We start from the raw sequence: 18,607 nt of genomic DNA, 5'->3' as shown, positions 1-18,607 counted from the left end.
CTCCTTTATCTTCCTCCCCCCACAACAGACACCCTGTGAAGTGGGTGGGACTGAGAGAGATCTCACAGCAGCTGCCCTTTCAAGGACAACCTCTGCCAGAGCTATGGCTGATCCAAGGCCATTCCAGCAGCTGCAAGTGGAGGAGTGGGGAATCAAACCTTGTTCTCCGAGATAAGAGCCAGTTTGGTGTAGTGGTTAAGTGTGCGGACTCTTATCTGGGAGAACCGGGTTTGATTCCCCACTCCTCCACTTGCACCTGCTGGAATGGCCTTGGGTCAGCCATAGCTCTGGCAGAGGTTGCCCTTGAAAGGGCAGCTGCTGTGAGAGCCCTCTCCAGCCCCACCCACCTCACAGGGTGTCTGTTGTGGGGGAGGAAGGGAAAGGAGATTGTGAGCTGCTCCGAGACTCTTTGGAGTGAAGGGCAGGATATAAATCCAATATCTTCTTCATCTTCTTCTTAACCACTACACCATACTGGCTCTCTGCCCAGAAACCACACTCCCAAATTGTCACGCTTAACTTGGATGGCTTTCTTATGATATATTACCTGGTATATCATAAGAATAAAATAATTATTCTGCATATTTCAGCACAGTTTATCTGCTCCTCTCTCAGGGACACCACAGGCTCTTTCTTTTCAGAAACAAATGGAGCTTTCTTGTGCATGTGTGATATATGAACTTGAGGGTTTTTTACCTTTGTCTCTCCACAGTTGAGTGGTGCGTTGGGGACAGGTGGTTTCGAAGGAGACTGACAGTCCGAGGACGTAGGGGTCCGTGGTTGTGTATGGAGATGAAATTCGGAAGTGAAGGGCATCTTTGAGACTCCAGAAAGGTTGGTCTGGGATTTCGTGCTGATAGAAGATCTCTCTGCTATCCACCTGGGTCACAGAAGAAGAAACCGGTCAACAGAAAATAAAACTTGCTTTTGAGTCCCTTTTAATTTGCTCCTCCTGATTTTGTATTGGTTTTTCACTCAAGAGGTAACAAACGTGCCATGATTTTGTGCTTTTGTGGAGTGAAAGACTATGGAAATGGCTTAATAATATTGCCCCTTAAATGCACCAATATTTCCCTGTAATGAGTTCCAGGAGGAGAAAAGTAATCAAGATTTACATATTTTTTTTCTCACTTGGATTCAAAGCAGACTACACAGAAAGAGTCAATACCATCAGTAGGATGAGGTATTCCAATACAATAGGATTAGGGTTGTAGATCCAACTAGAAATCTAAAAAGAGAACTGAAGCAAAGTGTACGGTAAGTGTTACTATGGCACAGTAAAAATGATGCTAGATTCCACAGTAGTAGTAGAAGAAGACTGCAGATTTATACCCCGCCCTTCTCTCTGAATCAGAGACTCAGAGTGGATACAATCTCCTATATCTTCTCCCCCCACAACAGACACCCTGTGAGCAATGTTCCCTCTAAGCTGTGGAGTCTTGTGAGCAAAAATTCTTCTTTGTGAGCTATTGGTATTAACATTGTGAGCTACTGTCATTAAAATTGTGAGTTGCTGTATAAATTTGTTTGCTCTAGGGCCATTTTTCTTGAGCTGAGACAAAAATGTGTGGGTTGGAGTCTAAAAAATTGCGAGCTAGCTCACACCAACTCAGCTTAGAGGGAACACTGCCTGTGAGTTGGGTGGGGCTGAGAGAGCTCTCATAGCAGCTGCCCTTTCAAGGACAACTCCTGTGAGAGCTATGGCTGACCCAAGGCCATTCCAGCAGATGCAAGTGGAGGAGTGGGAAATCAAACCTGGTTCTCCCAGATAAGAATCCACATACTTAACCCCTACACCAAACTGGCTCTCACTACACAAACTGGCTCTCACTAACCACTACACCAAACTGAATCTAACTTACCACAGATGATGCAACAGCAGTATAGAGCACAGACCCTAATAAATTTATCTAAGTAATGTTGTGAATTGTTTAGTATAGTGCAACTGTATTGCCTGGCTAGAAAAGCTCTCTCAAATAATTCACAGTTTGCACAGTTTGTCATGGGTATAAACTGCAAAAATTAGGCGTTTCAATAACCTAAATAGATGCAACACACTTACCTCCTCCTGGGTGAAATTCGTCAGGCTCCCTCTGTTGCCACCCTTCTGGCCATTCAGCAACCAGCCGAACTTCGGGGGCTGTTCGATGATGTAGACAATGGACTGAGTCTCTGCCTCATCGTTGGCTGCTGCTTTCAAGTTCTGGCTTGTGATTGGCTGCGCAGAGCCTGGAAAGAAACGGTTTGGAGGGACATGCAAGCAAGAGACTGCTGAAAGTTTTGCTTGCGGCATTAGCTGTGGAAAAAAAGGACTTCCAAAAGGCAGGCATGATTGCAGGACTGCACATTTTAGCATTGTCTCTTTTGAAGGGTTTTATCGAAAATGTTGGAATGGCACTTTGGCACCTGTGCTTCTTAATGTTTAAGGTGACAAAGGTATGTTTTGCACAGTAAATCTCAGCCTGATGGGTACTGATGGAACCCTTCCTGCTCGCCTTCTCGTGATCTGCCTAAGTTCACTGTTGTGTCCTAGGCTCAAATGGGAGAACTGTTACTTTGGAGGGAAGCCGAACAGGCCAGAGCTTGAACTCCACATCAGGGTTCCTGAAGTAAAGCTTGCTGAAATCACTCTCCGACTCTGGTCTCTTACTGCGCCGACCCCAGTACCTTACATTCACACAAACAGTATTGCTGATTGTACTAAACTGTACTAAGCAACATCTTCTAGAATGTTTTATCATAAAAGAGAGAGCGAGAAAAGAATAAGAAAGGGGTGGTTGGATTCAAAAAAGTGTTGGAAAAAGGGCAAAACAAAATATAGGGAAGAGGCCCACACACAACACACACAGCGCAGCTGATTTTCAAATAAAAAACACTTAGGTTTGCCACCTTGCTTTTGCTGAAATCTGGGCTCGAGGTAGCTTACCGTTGGCAGGGGTGGAATTCTAGCAGGAGCTCCTTTGCATATTAGGCTGCACACCCCTGATGTAGCCAATCCTCCAAGAGCTTACAGGGCTCTTAGTACAGGGTCCAGAGATAGAATTCTAGCAGGGGCTCCTTTGCATATTAAGCCACACACCCCTGATGGAGCCAATCCTCCAAGTGCTTACAGGGCTCTTAGTACAGGGTCCAGAGATAGAATTCTAGCAGGGGCTCCTTTGCATATTAGGCCACACCCCCTTGATGGACACAACCCTCCAAGAGCTTACAGGGCTCTTAGTACAGGGTCCAGAGATAGAATTCCAGCAGGGGCTCCTTTGCATATTAGGCCACACCTCCCTGATGGAGCCAAGCCTCCAAGAGCTTACAGGGCTCTTAGTACAGGGTCCAGAGATAGAATTCTAGCAGGGCTCCTTTGCATATTAGGCCACACACCCCTGATGCAGCCAACCCTCCAAGAGCTTACAGGGCTCTTAGTACAGGGTCCAGAGATAGAATTCTAGCAGGGGCTCCTTTGCATATTAAGCCACACACCCCTGATGGAGCCAATCCTCTAAGAGCTTACAGGGCTTTTAGTACAGGATCCAGAGATAGAATTCCAGCAGGGGCTCCTTTGCATATTAGGCCACACCTCCCTGATGGAGCCAAGCCTCCAAGAGCTTACAGGGCTCTTAGTACAGGATCCAGAGATAGAATTCCAGCAGGGGCTCCTTTGCATATTAGGCCGCACACCCCTGATGGAGCCAACCCTCCAAGAGCTGACAAGGCTCTTTTTTGTAAGCGCTTGTAGGATTGGCTACATCAGGGGTGTGCGGCCTAATATGCAAAGGAACTCCTGCTAGAATTCCACCCCTGACTGTTAGTATTATATAAGTGAACACCACAGAATTAAAAATAAAATAAAATAAGCAAACTTTACTTGCAAGTCACTTACCAGGACAAACGGTTAAATCTTGCTTGTTTTCTAAAGTGATGGTTGGCTTCTTACGGGCGTTCACTGAAAAGAAGTGTCCGGGGGACATGTTCTCTCCGTCAGATACATCGAAAGAAAACCCTCCTTCCAGAGTTCCTGTGGAAGGAAGGACAGTGGGAGATGAGGGCCAGTTCTGTACAAACCCCTCTCCGTTGTTCTGTTAGGAATTTCTGAGCCTTCCTTAGGGTTGCCAAGTCCAATTCAAGAAAAATCTGGGGACTTTGGGGGCGGAGCCAGGAGACTTTGGGGGTGGAGCCAGGAGACATTGGGGTGGAGCCAGGAACAAGGGTATGACAAGCATAATTGAACTCCAAGGGAGTTCTGGCCATCACATTTAAAGGGACAGCACACCTTTTTAAATGCCTTTCTTCCATAGAAAATAATGAAGGATAGGGGCACCATCTTTTGGGGCTCATAGAATTGGACCCTCTGGTCCAATCGTTTTGAAACTTCGGGGGTATTTTGGGGAGAGGCACTAGATGCTATACTAAAAATTTGGTGCCTCTACCTCAAAAAATAGCCCCCTCAGAGCCCCCAATACCCGCAGATCAATTCCCCATTATTCCCTATGGGAATCGTTCTCCATAGGGAATAATAGAGTGCCCAGTAGACATTTTGCTCCCCCCCCTTGCTTTCTAAAGCAAAACACTCCCTCTCTTCATGGGGGCTGGAATGACAATCACAGGTCTAGGCTGTCCCAGGAAGGCAGCTGAGGCAAGGGACATAGCAGTGGCAAGGGACCTGAGAGCATCCTTATCCCCCCAGCTCCAAATGGAAGGTAAAGCCCAGGCATTTCACACACACACCAGCATGGATGCAGATGGCTCCACTCTCACCCAATCAAGCTGCCTAGTGGCAGCAAACTGAGATCATCCTTCCCCCCTCCCTTCTCAAATGAGAGGCAAAAGGAAAGGAAAGGTCCCCTGTGCAAGCACCAGTCATTTCCGACTCTAGAGTGACGTTGCTTTAACAAGGTTTTTCTTTTTACGGGGTGGTTTGCCATTGCCTTCCCCAGAGAGGCGAAAGCCAGGACATTTGTCCCCCCTCCTCCACCCTGCGAGCGTGGATTAAGAGGGCAAGGCAGCAGCCTGAGAGCATCCTTCCTCCCCCACCCTCAAACAGGTGAAGCCAGGGCATTTAGCGTGCCCCCGGCCCTCCCCCGCCGCCGATCATTGATCCGCCCCAGGAGGCAAAGCCAGTTAAAAAAATTTTTAAAGAGCCAGAGAGAGCTTGAATGCAGACGGCTCCACTTTCCCCCAAGTAAGCTGGGCGACTGCAGCAGCCTAAGAGCATTCCCCCCCAGTCCTGAATGGGAGGCAAAGTCAATTTAAAAAGAAAAAAAGAAAAGCCCGGAGAGCAAGCTGGCAGCCCCGACCAGAATGAAGCAAAGGCTGGCCCACACACACACAACCAACACCCCTTCCAGAAAGCACATAGCTGTTGAACTACTGGGAGGGGGCCAGAGCCCACAGCCCTCACCCCCCAGAGTATTTTAATCCTTGCTGAGTGCAGGCTTCCCTCAACCCCCCCCCCCGCCTCCCCCCAAGCAAATGGACATTTAAACCCCGAGTCTCCAAACCTGCCCAGCAGCCGCAAGAGCCTGCCGCCGCCCTCAACCCACACACCCCGGGGAGGGCGGGAAAAGGGGGTTGCAAAGCTCGGCCCTGTTGCAAGGAGGAGGAGGCGCGTTTGGCTGAGAAATAAACTCGCCTGCTGTTCAGCACCTTTTTTATTTCAGGGGTCTCTCCCGCAGTGGGCTTTTGCGAATGCCCCTTTCGGTGTTCGCAAGGGAGAGGGGGAGGCTTTAAAGAGAGAAATTTTCCAGGAGTTCAGCTAAAGTTAAAATAAAAGTGAGTAACATGAAACTCGATCCCAGAGCAGAGTGGAAAGCCTGTGTTGGCTCTCGGTGTGTGTGAGCTGCCCCTAACACAGGGAAGGCCCCACAGCAAGAGCGGCCCATAAAACTCAGGGCTTCAGTGGGCTCCCCTCCCTTCACCGGCCAGCTGACTCGGGGCGGGAAGCAGCCTGAGAAAACGGAAGAGCTCTGGCTGCTGCGATCGGGGCTGGGTGCGAAGGGCTGCCGTTCGCCTCCTCCCCTCCCCCCGCTTTCCCTTTTATGGCCAGCGGGGGGAGGAGGCTCCAAATCGGGGGTCTCCAGGCCTACCGGGGGATTTGGGACCCCTAGCCTTCCTAGTGTGCTGGTTGGAATACTGGACTCAGACCAGGGAAATCTGGATTCAAATCCCTGCTCGGCCACTCTTTAGGTGTGAAGTAAGAGTGTTGGCCTAGGATCTGGGAGGCCTGAGTTCGAATCCCTACTCTGCCACGGAAGTTTGCAGGGTGACCTCATACCAGTTGTATACTCTCAGCCTACCTCACAAGATTGTTAAGGATAAGGATAAAATGGAGGAGGGGACCATGAGGTAAGATGATTTGGGTCCCTGTCGGAGAGACAGACGGGGTAGAGATGAAGTAAGTAACAAGAAAGAGAGGTTGGTTCAGTCACTGCCTCCCAGCCTACCTTACAGAGCTGTTGTACACATCAAATGGAGTAAAGGAGAGAAATATGTCGCCCCCTGGTGGTCTTTAGAGAACGGGCAGGGTAAAAATGTACTAGCTGTATCGAGAAATTCTATTTTCTGCTTCCAGAACTGCAGTTAAGAAACACATTGGCCCCTTCTCTGAGATTTGACTGTCTAAGGAACATTAGAAAGGGAGACCCCAGAATTTATCCTGTCAAACCCAGGTTTCCTTCCTTTGAGCAGGGGTGGAATTCTAGCAGGAGCTCTTTTGCATATTAGGCCACACCCCTTGATGTAGCAAATCCTCCAAGAGCTTACAAGGCTCTTTTTTGTAAGCTCTTGGAGGATTGGCTACCTCAGGGGGGGGCGTGACCTAATATGCAAAGGAGCTCCTGCTAGAATTCCACCCCTGCCTCTGAGCACACACCTTCGTGGATGAACTGAACAAGCCGGCTGTTGATCTGGGCCTGAGAGAACCGCAGGGCTGTATTTTGGGGTGACGACTTCAGCACGACTTTCCCGTTGACCGGAGTCCTGATGGAATAGACCACTTCCTCCGGAGGCGTGTCTTCGTCTTCGCTTCGGAGCAGCTCCGTAGTAATTTCGGCTGTGCTGCCTTCGAGCATCTGACAGGAAGAGCAGAGAAATGGGGAGGGAATGGGATTAGTCAATCCATCATTTAAAAATGCCTGAGCGAGTGACGGACTATATAGGGCTGCCAACGTCTAGGCAGGGCCTGGAGATCTTTCAGAACTACAACTGATCTCCAAACAACAGTGATTGGTTCCCGTGGAGAAAATGGCTGCTTTGGAGAGCGGGCTCTAGGGCATCAGGCCCCATTGAAGCCACTCCCCGCCCTAAACCTCACCCTTCTCAGGCTCCACATCCCCCCCCCCCCAAATTGACAGGTGCTTCCCAACTTAGAGCACCAAGCTGGCCATGTCTAAAGAAAAGAACTTTGCTTGAGCTCCTATCCTGTTAAATGGCAGCCTTTATAGTTTTGTCAGCTGGCTGGAAAAATTCCTGGATATTTGGGGGTGGAGCCTCATGGATACTGAGTTTGGGGAGGGGGTAGAGTTGCCAATCCCCAGTTGGGAGCAGGGGATCCCCTGGTTTGGAGACCCTCCCCCCACTTCATCATCAGAAAAGCAGGGGTGAGGGGGTGGGGTGAGATGGAAATGTCTGCTGGGCACTCCATTATTCCCTATGGAGACTGATTCCCATAGGGTATAATGGATAATTGATCCACAGATATCTGGGGCTATGTGGGGCTGTTTTTTGAGGCAGAGGCACCAAATTTGCAGCATAGCATACGGTGCCTCTCCTCAAAACACCTTCCAAGTTTCAAAGAGGTTGGACAATGGGATCCAATTCTATGAGCCCCCAAAGAAGGTGCCCCTATCCTTCATTATTTCCAGTGGAGGGAAGGCATTTAAAAGGTGCATAGTCCCTTTAAGTATGGTAGCCAGAACTCCCTTTGGAGTTCAGTCATGCTTGTAACACTCTTGCTCCTGGCTCCACCCACAAAGTCCCCTGGCTTCACCCCCAAAGTCCCCAGATATCTCTTGAATCAGACCTGGCAACGCTAGATACAATGCCATAAGGTTCACACTCCAAAGCAGCCATTTCATCCAGGGGAACTCATTTACATCATTTGAAGATCTGCTGTTATTGCAGGAGACCTCCAGACTTCCCCTGGAGGTTGGCAACTCTACCCAAAAGGAAGCAAGCTGTACTCTGGGGCCATTGTTCCCATGTCATGGCTCAGCTACTTTTTGGCCCAGGCTGCCGTGCTTGTGTTCAAACACGGCACGCCCAGGTCACGTGTGCCAATGCTTGGCCCAAAACTGCAGACTTTGCTTGCAGGAATCACTCGGGTGATGATGTGCTTACATTTTGGAACTCGGGCATCCAAAAACAGTTTTCTGGTCTGGAACATTCTGGTCAAGCCGGCTCTGGGTGTGCACTTAAGAAGCCTTAGACATCAAATTAACATTCCTGTATCGCAGGCGTCCCTGACCTTTTTAGAGTCTGCGAGCGCCTTTGGAATTCTGACACAGCGTGTGGGGCCCAGCCACAAAATGGCTGCCACATGAGGTGGAGATGGCCACAAAATGGCCACCTAGGGTTGCCAGGTCTGTGTTGGAAAATACCTGAAGTCTTTGGGGGTGGATCCAGGAGAGGGTGGGGTTTGGGGAAGGGAGGGCCCTCAGCATGGGACAACGCCATAGAGCCCACCCTTTAAAGCAGCCATTTTCTTTTGGGGGGAGCTGATCTCTGCCAGCTGGAGATCAGTTGTAAAAGTGGGAGATCTCCAGGCCCCACCTGAAGGCTGGCAGCCCTACAGCTGCTGCAGCTTTTCTTCAGTCACACAGTGAAGATTTTTATCTGCACAGCCAATCAAATCGGCACTGGCCAATCAGAAGCCTTACTAGGTAAAAGCCCCCATCCAACCCTACCCATTTTCTAAAAACTCTTTGTGGACAACAAGAGAGCCAGTTTGGTGTAGTGGTTAGGCATGTGGACTCTTATCTGGGAGAACCGGGTTTGATTCCCCACTCCTCCACTTGCACCTGCTGGAATGGCCTTGGGTCAACCATAGCTCTGGTAGGGTTGTCCTTGTAAGGGCAGCTGCTGTGAGAGCCCTTTCAGTCCCACCCATAAGAACATAAGAGAAGCCATGTTGGATCAGGCCAATGGCCCATGCAGTCCAACACTTTGTATCACACAGTGGCCAATACACACACACACTGTGGCTAATAGCCACTGATGGACCTCTGCTCCATATTTTTATCCAATCCCCTCTTGAAGCTGGCTATACTTGTAGCCCCCACCACCTCCTGTGGCAGTGAATTCCACATGTTAATCACCCTTTGGGTGAAGAAGTGCTTCCTTTTATCCATTGTAACCTGACTGCTCAGCAATTTCATTGAATGCCCATGAGTTCTTGTATTGTGAGAAAGGGAGAAAAGGACTTCTTTCTCTACTTTCTCCATCCCATGCATAATCTTGTAAACCTCTATCATGTCACCCCTCTATCATGTTTCTCCAAGCTAAAGAGCCCCAAGCGTTTTAACCTTTCTTCATAGGGAAAGTGTTCCAAACCTTTAATCATTCTAGTTGCCCTTTTCTGGACTTTTTCCAATGCTATAATATCCTTTTTTGAGGTGCGGCGACCAGAATTGTACATAGTATTCCAAATGAGACCTCACCATCGATTTATACAGGGGCATTATGATACTGGATGATTTGTTCTCAGTTCCCTTCCTAATAATTCCCAGCATGGCATTGGCCTTTTTTTATTGCAGCCGCACACTGTCTTGACATCACAGTGTGTCTGTTGTGGGGGGAGAAGATATAGGAGATTGTAAGCTGCTCTGAGACTCTGATTCAGAGAGAAGGGCGGGGTATAAATCTGCAGTCTTCTTTAAGTTCTCAAGAAGTAAATATTGTCACAGACTAACCACAGCTATTACTGTAAGCTGCCTTGAACCACAGAGAAAGATAGGGGAAAATGAATTTTGTGATAAATTAATAAAAAGAAATAAACGATCCATGAGTAAAACCATTTGTATAAATTCTTTGGATTGGAGGCGATACAGATCTCAATATTCACTCATCGCCTCATCATTGCATATAATTCACAGTGGACACCGTCTGGTCCTGGCAGCAGTTGAAATAAAACTGACCAGAGCTTCAATGTCAGTACGGGTGGGTTAGCATATTACCATCCTAGGATTGCCAGCCTCCAGGTGGGCAATACGAAAAAAACAAACACTGTCAGGGCTTTTTTTGTAGCAGGAACTCCTTTGCATATTAGGCCGCAACCCCCTGATGGAGCCAACCCTCCAAGAGCTTACAGGGCTCTTAGTACAGGGTCCAGGGATAGAATTCTAACAGGGGCTCCTTTGCATATTAGGCTACACACCCCTGATGTAGCCAATCCTCCAAGAGCTTACAGGGCTCTTAGTACAGGGGCTACTATAAGCTCCTGGAAGATTGGCTACATCAGGGGTGTGTGGCCTAATATGCACAGGAGCCCCTGCTAGAATTCTATCTCTGGACCCTGTACTAAGAGCCCTGTAAGCTCTTGGAGGGTTGGCTCAATAATAATAATAATAATAATAATAATAATAATAATAATAATAATAATAATAATAATAATAATAATAATTTTTTATTTCTATCCCGCCCTCCCCGCCGAAGCAGGCTCAGGGCGCCTCACAGCATAAAATACACATTACATCAGTTTACGTTATAAAAACATGGTTAAAACAGTTATAAATTATTAAAATTAACATAACATTAAAATTAACATAACAATATGGCGTCATATAGGTCAGGGGTGTGTGGCCTAATGTGCAAAGGAGTTCCTGCTACAAAAAAAAAGCCCTGAGCAATGTGATATGCTGGCTAACAACATTTAGTAAAACTTTTTTTGAGAGTCATCTAAATCTTTTACATGCATTATAAAGAAGTACGATTTTACAATATTCCAAGAAAGGTCCAGCCAACGAGCACCTGTATGTAGGCTCATTTCATCAAAAGTCTTCCTCAGGAGCAGGGGTGGAATTCTAGCAGGAGCTCCTTTGCATATTAGGCCACACACTCCTGATGTAGCCAATCCTCCAATCCTGATGTAGCCAATCCTCCAAGAGCTTACAAAAAAGAACCCTGTAAACTCTTGGAGGATTGGCTACACCAGAGGGTGTGGCCTAATATGCAAAGGTTCTCCTGCTATAATTCCACCCCTGCTCAGGAGCATTCCTATTTTCTTCAAGGTTATCAGCCTCTTGTTAAGATTCAGTGTAAGTGCTCTCTGCAACCCCTTTATTTTCTTCAGAATCTCTCATCCTTACAGTATAATTTATGTGTTTTATATTTATATTAGGAGCTTAAGCCAGTCCTGAGCTTCTTCTCTAACCAGATTCAAAAGCCTTCAGGATTTTGCTGGCAAAATGCTCTCTACAATATTTATATCAGGAGCAAGCTGTTCCTTTTGATGGCAAAATGCTCTCAATTTGTGTATAAATTTAGGAGCAAGCCAGTCCTGAACCTCTTCTCTTACCAGATGCACAAGCCTTCTGGATTTTGCTGGCTAAATATTCTCTGCATAATGTTGAATGTTAATTGCAGAAAATTATAATCCTGTGCCTGAGGAAATTTATGAAACAGGAAGCAGAATACCAGCTGTCCTGTCGCACACATATTTTTTTCATGGGATTTGATGACATTGGAATATGACTGCATCCATTGCCTCTACTGGAATTGATGTGATTACTATGAACTGAATATTTTATTATTGGACTGAGTTTCAGTGGCTTGAGGACTGAAGTTTTTGTCTGTCTTTCTTGTAATAAATGCATGCTTATTATTATAGTCATTTAGTCATAGGAACCCTTTGGGTTTATCTTATTTTTGCTAGAAGGAAGCCATTCCTGATTGAGGGCAAAATGTCATCTCCGGACTACAGAGATCAGTTCCTCCGGTGGGCTTGAGGACATCCCTGTCCTCCCCATGTTCTATCCCCAAATCTCCAGGAGTTTCCCAGCCACGAGCTGACAACCCTACCCCCCACCTCCTGGACATATGGACATATGAAGCTGCCTTCTACTGAATCAGACCCTCGGTCCATCAAAGTCAGTATTGTCTACTCAGACTGGCAGTGGCTCTCCAGGGTCTCAAGCTGAGGTTTTTCACACCTATTTGCCTGGACCCTTTTTTGGAGATGCTGCGGATTGAACCTGGGACCTTCTGCTTCCGAAGCAGATGCTCTACCACTGAGCCGCCGTCCCTCCCTGAGCCACCGTCCTATATCCTGCCAATGGATATAGGGCAACCCTATAGTCACAGCATCTGAGAACTGCATGCAATGGGTGACATTTTTGGTCTTCAGTGGGTGACATTTTCCTTAAAGCTTTTCAGTTTAAATAAGATTTCCGTTGGTGATTTTTTTTTTTAACTCTGTGCTTTATGTACATTGTGAAGACTTTTTTTTTCCATGGAAGAATCTAAAAGAGGAAACTTTGAAGAAACTTTGGCACTTGGAAGAAGGATTCCTGCCAGTTCTGCCTTCCCTGGTTCTAGGGCACAAGTGAAACTTATATTTTCCTCCCCAAAATAAGGCAAAGTAGATGTCTTAGAGCATTTTTTTTAAAAAAGAAGTTGCTGCTGAAATTTCCGTTTCTGAAATGCATTCTGCTTACTCCTGGCGTGGCTTCTGAATCAAATGCAGTGGTATGGACTTCAACGATTCATGTGAGTTTGTTGATTTGTCCATGGAACGTTCACAAACATTCTAACTGCTCAAGGGAGCAGCCGGAGTCAGCAATGGAATCTGGGCCAAGAACACAGCATCTGTGTTTTTTGGGGGGGGGGGGGGGGGGGCTGAACAGATTGATTGATAGGTAGAAAAACAGCTAACAAAGAGCCTGCTCGATCCATTGAAAAAACAGCCGAAGGAGCCAAGAAGTGATAGAAGAGATGAGATGAGCTGGGTGGATGGGTAAGAAGATGGAAAAGCTCAGAAGGGTGGGGGATTATAGTTTGCCAAAAAAAAAAAAAAAACCCAGGAAAATGGTGTGTGAGAGCAGGGTGGATTTCATGTGAAGATCTGAGACAGTTTGGTGTAGCAGTTAAGAGTGGCAGACTCTAATCTGGAGAACTGGGTTTGATTCCCCACTCCTCCTCCACACTCCGTCAGCTGGGTGACCTTGAGTCATTCAAAAAGTTCTCTCAGAGCTATTCTCTCAAGAGCAGTTTTCTTAAAGCTCTCTCAGCCCCACCTGCCTCACAGGGTGTCTGTTGTGAGGAGAGGAAGGAAAGGAGACTGTAAACCACTCTGGCACTCCCAGTAAAGGCTGGGGTATAAATCCAATTCTTCTTCTTTTTCTTCTTCGCCAGTTTGGTGTAGTGGCTAAGTGTGCAGATTCTTATCTGGGAGAGCCGAGTTTGATTCCCCACTCCTCCACTTGAACCTGCTAGCATGGCCTTGGGTCAGCCAGAGCTCTTGTAGGAGTCGTCCTTGAAAGGGCAGCTTAAGGGAGAGCTCGTTCAACCCCACCCACCTCACAGGATGTGTGTTGTGTGTGTGGGGGGGGGAGGTAAAGGAGATTGTGACCGCTCTGAGATTCAGAGTGTAAGGTGGGATGCAAACCCAATATCATCATCATCATCATCTTCTTCTTCTTCTTCTTCTTCTTCTTCTTCTTCTTCTTCTTCTTCTTCTTCTTCTTCTTCTTCTTCTTCTTCTTCTTCTTCTTCTTCTTCTTCTTCTTCTTCTTCTTCTTCTTCTTCTTCTTCTTCTTCTTCCTCCTCCTCCTTCCTCTCCTCCTCTTCTTCTTCTTCCTTCTCCTGCTCCAGGCTCTCGTCCTCGGAATTACCTCTTTGTGAGCACATTTTGTGGCCCAGCAAATGACTCTTTGGATCCAGAGCAGCTCGCCTTCCCGCTATTTCCCCTCCCCCCTGCCCCCCACACACACCATGAGCAGCTCTGGGGAGGGGTAACAGGTCTCTCTTGTTTGTGTGCGCGTCCTCACAGGGATCGCCTGGAGAATTCCACAGCAGCTCCCATCTGCCCTGAAGCATTGAAGCTTTATGCTTTCGGCTTCTGACGTGCCTTCCTACGAGAGCCGGAAGAGTCATGCGGCAATATTTGGTGCTGTTCGGGGATGCTGTGATGCTTCAGTGCTGGTTGGGAAGAGCAGATGGGGTCCTCTATGTGAGTATGCTTCTCTTTAAAGCGTGCACTGGAACGTATGGCTTCCCAGTTCCTCCAACCAGACCTCAGTGGCTGCCGGAACACCAGTCCTGGTTCAAATTATTGGGAAGGAGGTAAGGAAGGGATATCTTTGTCACCAGGGGGAGACTGTCGAAGACCATGACACCGTCTTGACACAGAAGCAGGCCGCGGCAAACCACCTTGGAATGTTTCTTGCCTTGAAAACCTTAGAAGGTTGCCACAAGTCACCCGAGGATCAGGAAATACAGGAACCATGGGAGTTTAGCATCCAAAATACCAAATAAATAGATAGATATATTTTTGCACACGGAGAGGTTATTTGGTATTTCACAAGTCACCTGATGGCAGGTTCCACCATCGTCTTGGTCACAGCCAATACTCCCTCTAAGCTGTAGAGTCTTGTCTTATCGGGGAGAACCAGGTTTGATTCCCCACTCCTCCACTTGCAGCTGCTGGGATGGCCTTGGGTCAGCCATAGCTCTCGTTGGAGTTCTCCTTGAAAGGGCAGCTTCTGTCAGAGCTCTCTCGGCCCCACCCACCTCACAGGGTGTCTGTTGTGGGGGAAGAAGATAAAGCAGATTGTGAGCCGCTCTGAGACTGATTCAGAGACATGGGTGGGGTATAAAGCTATAGTCTTCTTCTTCTCCTTTTCTTCTTCTTCCAGACAAAATGGATGAGCCCCCCTTTACTGCTGGGGGGGGGGTGGACTCTATGGCATGGTTGCCCCTCCCCTCCCCTGGCTCCACCTTCAAATCTCTAGGAGCTTCTCAGCCTAGAGCTGGCAACTGGAGACCCCAAACAGATTTGTTTTCTCTGGCTCAGACAACACAACACAGCCTCCTCGCCCTGGGAGGACCCGCAAGGTTGTCACGAGACCTTGAAACCAGAAACTTGACCTGACCGTGATCCCGTGGAGCATCTGTTAAACAATGAGGTCATGTGTTATGAGAACATCGGCCTCCTTAGTCACTCTCCCTCCATGAGATCTCCTTCACATTTTTTGTCGCTGCTCTCCTCTGCAGCTCCGAGCGAGGGACCGACATGTGGCTTGACCTTCCAAAGCAACAGTCCCATGTTCTCCCCCCTCATTGGTTTGATCCACCATGGCCAGCCTCTGCACCCACAGTGCCTTGGGAAAAGCATGCTAGAGCATCAGGCGCATGCATGCCAAGGGCGGGGGGTGTGGGCTGTCCCTTCGGCTGCAATCGTTTTATTTTTGGAATCCGTTTCAGGCCCCAGAGAGGGAGCTTGCATAATACAGCCATGATGTGATGCTCTCTGATGGGCTGGACGATCCTGCCTCTCCAGCTCTGGCCCACAGGCCTTTGTTCTTTGCTCAGGTTCTTTGCACAGGTGCAGAGTTGAGAAGGAGCTCGCTGGGGGACAGTTGCATTCCTTGGCTCTTTCCTCAGGCTATCAAGTGTCCCGCTCATCTCTCAAACAGCAGACGATGGGGCAATATTGTTTCCCGAGCAGGGCTTTTTTTGGTAGAGAAAGCCCAGAAGGAACTCATTTGCCTATTAAGCCACACCCCCTGACATGGCCATTGTTTCACACAGGGCTTTTTTCTACAAAAAAGCCCAGCAGGAATCCATTTGCATATTAGGCCACACCTCCTGACATCACCATTGTTTCCGACAGGGTTTTTTTTGTAGAAAAAGCCCAGCAGGAAGTCATTTGCATATTAGGCCACACCCCCTGATACCAAGCCAGCCGGAACGGTGTTCTTGTGCTTTCTGGCTCAAAAAAAGGAGCCCTGGTCCCAGTCATTTTGCTTGGGATCATGGTCTCCTTTGGGAGGGAGGGCGGTTACATGTGGCGGAAGGCTCCTCTGCGCAAATTCTTCCATCCAGTAGAAAATTTAGTCTGTCTGGGAGGACAGACTGGTTTCCAGAATTCCAATGTGTCATCTCGGGTTGCCAGGTCTGTGTTGGAAAACCCCTGGAGACTTTGGGGGTGGATCCAGGAGAGGGCGGGGTTTGGGGAGGGGAGGGGCCTCAGCATCGGACAATGCCCTAAAGCCCACCCTTCCAAGCAGCCATTTTCTCAGAGAGATTTTGAATCTGACCAAGGGTAACCCCGAATGGAAGACTGTTGATCTCTGAGGCTCCAACTGCAACTGTCTATGCAACAATTGTAAAAGCTGGAGAGTGTCTAAACATAAATTTGAAGGAAACACTGGGTATTCTATTACTGAATTCAAGGCTTTACCTAGTGTACTGCAGCCTGAAGAAGGCAAATGAAATGGATAGTTACCTGGGCAATCCATTGGTGCTGCTGTTGCTGTAACATCAACCCTCTATTGTAATTTCACCAGTGTTGTTAAAATCTGGCATCTCATGTGTAGTGTTTTGTCAATAATATTGATAATAAATGGTTTGTTTCAAAATATAGAGTAGCAAGCCAAGACTTGTATCAACAGCTGTTACTTTTATACAGTTTTTTCCTTTTGTTACATTTTCTCCAGGGGAGCTGATCTCTGCCAGCTGGAGATCAGTTGTAAAAGCAGATCTCCAGTCCCCACCTGGAGGCTGGCAACCCAAGTGTCATCCCTTCGCCCACAGTGGTACAGTCAAACCCAGAGGTCCCCCAATGATTGGCTTGAAGAACTGGTGAGGAAGCTCAAGGGAGGGACAGTTCGGGGGCACAGAAAGAAACCCACAGGCTGCCTGGGCCCCACAGCAAAGATATTTCTCAGCCATTACATAAAATGCTCTGGAATCACAGCTACCCTTTGAGGTAATGGAGTGGATCGATGCTGCCCTCCTGAGGCCAAAGTGTGATATTGCCCTGCTCTGGAAGTACAGCTGCCCGCTGAGGTAACGGAGTGGGATAATGCTGCCCTCCTGTGGCCAAACTATGATATTACGATGCCCTGGAAGAACAGATGCCCATTGAGGCAATGGGTGGAACGATGCTGCCCTCCTGTGGCCAAAGTGTGATATTGCCCTCCTCTGGAAGTACAGCTGCCCGCAGAGGCAATAGAGTGGAGCGACGTTGCTCTCCTGAGGCCAAAGCTGCCCGTTGAGGTAATGGAGTAGAGCGATGCTGCCCTCCTGTGGCCAAAGTGTGATATTGCCCTGCTCTGGAAGTACAGCTGCCCGCAGAGGCAATAGAGTGGAGCGACGTTGCTCTCCTGTGGCCAAAGCTGCCCATTGAGGCAATGTAGTGGAGCGATGCTGCCCTCCTGTGGCCAAAGTGTAATTTTGCCATGCTTTGGAAGTACAAAGATACAACAAAATATTGTGGAAAAAAAACGAATGAATCCTGAAAATACTTAACAAGTCTAATAATTATTCAACAGTTAATTCACCAATATTACAATACAACTCATTTCACTTATACAAAAGTTCATAAATCTGAAATACAATGTGCAAGGATAGAAATAAAGTTTATAAAAAAACCCTCGCAGTTCCTATGTGTCAATTTCTTGTCTTTAAAGCGCTCAAAGATGTTCACCCAACTCCGCGGGAAGAATAAAATGCTAGTGCGGTCCGAATTTCGAATGCAGACGATTTGGATTTTTCAAATCATTTCTTCAATCTTGCAGATGTTATATCGAAACTTTAATCACTTATAAAAGTTCTGAAAATAGTGGGCCAAGATCTCTGGCGCTATGGAGAAAACTTAGTGCTGTAAGAAGTCTTTCGTTGTATGATGGAATGTGGGAGGTGTCTCTTAGATGAAAGAGTCTGAAACACTACTACAGGCAGCTTTACTGTCAGAGGCTTATCTTGGCCCACTATTTTCAGAACTTTTATGTAGTGGAGCGATGCTGCCCTCATGTGGCCAACGTTTGGTATTGCCATCTTCTGGAAGAACAGCTGCCCGTTGAGGCAATGGAGTGGAGCGACGTTGCTCCCCTGTGGCCAAAGCTGCCCGTTGAGGCAGTGGAATGGAGCGATGCTGCCCTCCTGTGGCCAAAGTTTGGTATTGCCACGTTCTGGAAGAACAGCTGCCCATTGAAGCAATGAAGTGGAGCGATGCTGCCCTGTGGCCAAAGTGCGATATTGCCATGCTCTGGAAGTACAGCTGCCCGCTGAGGCAATGGAGCAACGTTTCTCTCCTGTGGGCAAAGCTGCCCGTTGCGGCAATGTAGTGGAGCGATGCTGCCCTCATGTGGCCAAAGTTTGATATTGCCATGTTCTGGAAGTACAGCTGCCCGTTGAGGCAATGGAGTGGAGCGACGTCGCTCCCCTGTGGCCAAAGCTGCCCGTTGAGGCAGTGGAATGGAGCGATGCTGCCCTCCTGTGGCCAAAGTGTGATATTGCCATGCTCTGGAAGTACAGCTGCCCGCCGAGGCAAAGAAGTGGAGCGACGTTGCTCTCCTGTGGCCAAAGCTGCCTGTTGAGGCAATGTAGTGGAGCGATGCTACTCTCCTGTGGCCAAAGTTTGGTATTGCCATGTTCTGGAAGAACAGCTGCCCGCCGA

General features: G+C 48.0%; 2 protein-coding genes across 2 annotated transcripts in view; both read right to left on the bottom strand.

Moving 5' to 3' along the window:
• Positions 1 to 18,607, bottom strand: part of SNUPN (snurportin 1) — a 385,834-nt gene that overhangs the window by 119,013 nt on the left and 248,214 nt on the right. The window lies entirely within an intron of this gene.
• The window catches only part of CSPG4 (chondroitin sulfate proteoglycan 4), a 119,229-nt gene that overhangs the window by 2,647 nt on the left and 97,975 nt on the right, over positions 1 to 18,607 (bottom strand). The window contains exons 6-9 of the mRNA XM_060260061.1: positions 6,863 to 7,061; positions 3,875 to 4,009; positions 2,063 to 2,229; positions 697 to 880 (exon numbers count right to left, since the gene is read on the bottom strand). Coding sequence (XP_060116044.1) covers positions 697 to 880; positions 2,063 to 2,229; positions 3,875 to 4,009; positions 6,863 to 7,061 — 685 coding nt within the window. The remainder of the gene's footprint in view (positions 1 to 696; positions 881 to 2,062; positions 2,230 to 3,874; positions 4,010 to 6,862; positions 7,062 to 18,607) is intronic.

The sequence above is a fragment of the Heteronotia binoei genome, chromosome 19 (assembly GCF_032191835.1).
Source record: "Heteronotia binoei isolate CCM8104 ecotype False Entrance Well chromosome 19, APGP_CSIRO_Hbin_v1, whole genome shotgun sequence".
Lineage (NCBI taxonomy): Eukaryota > Metazoa > Chordata > Lepidosauria > Squamata > Gekkonidae > Heteronotia > Heteronotia binoei.
The sequence above is the reverse complement of the archived record's forward strand: the minus strand, read 5'-3'. Positions and strand labels throughout refer to the sequence as shown.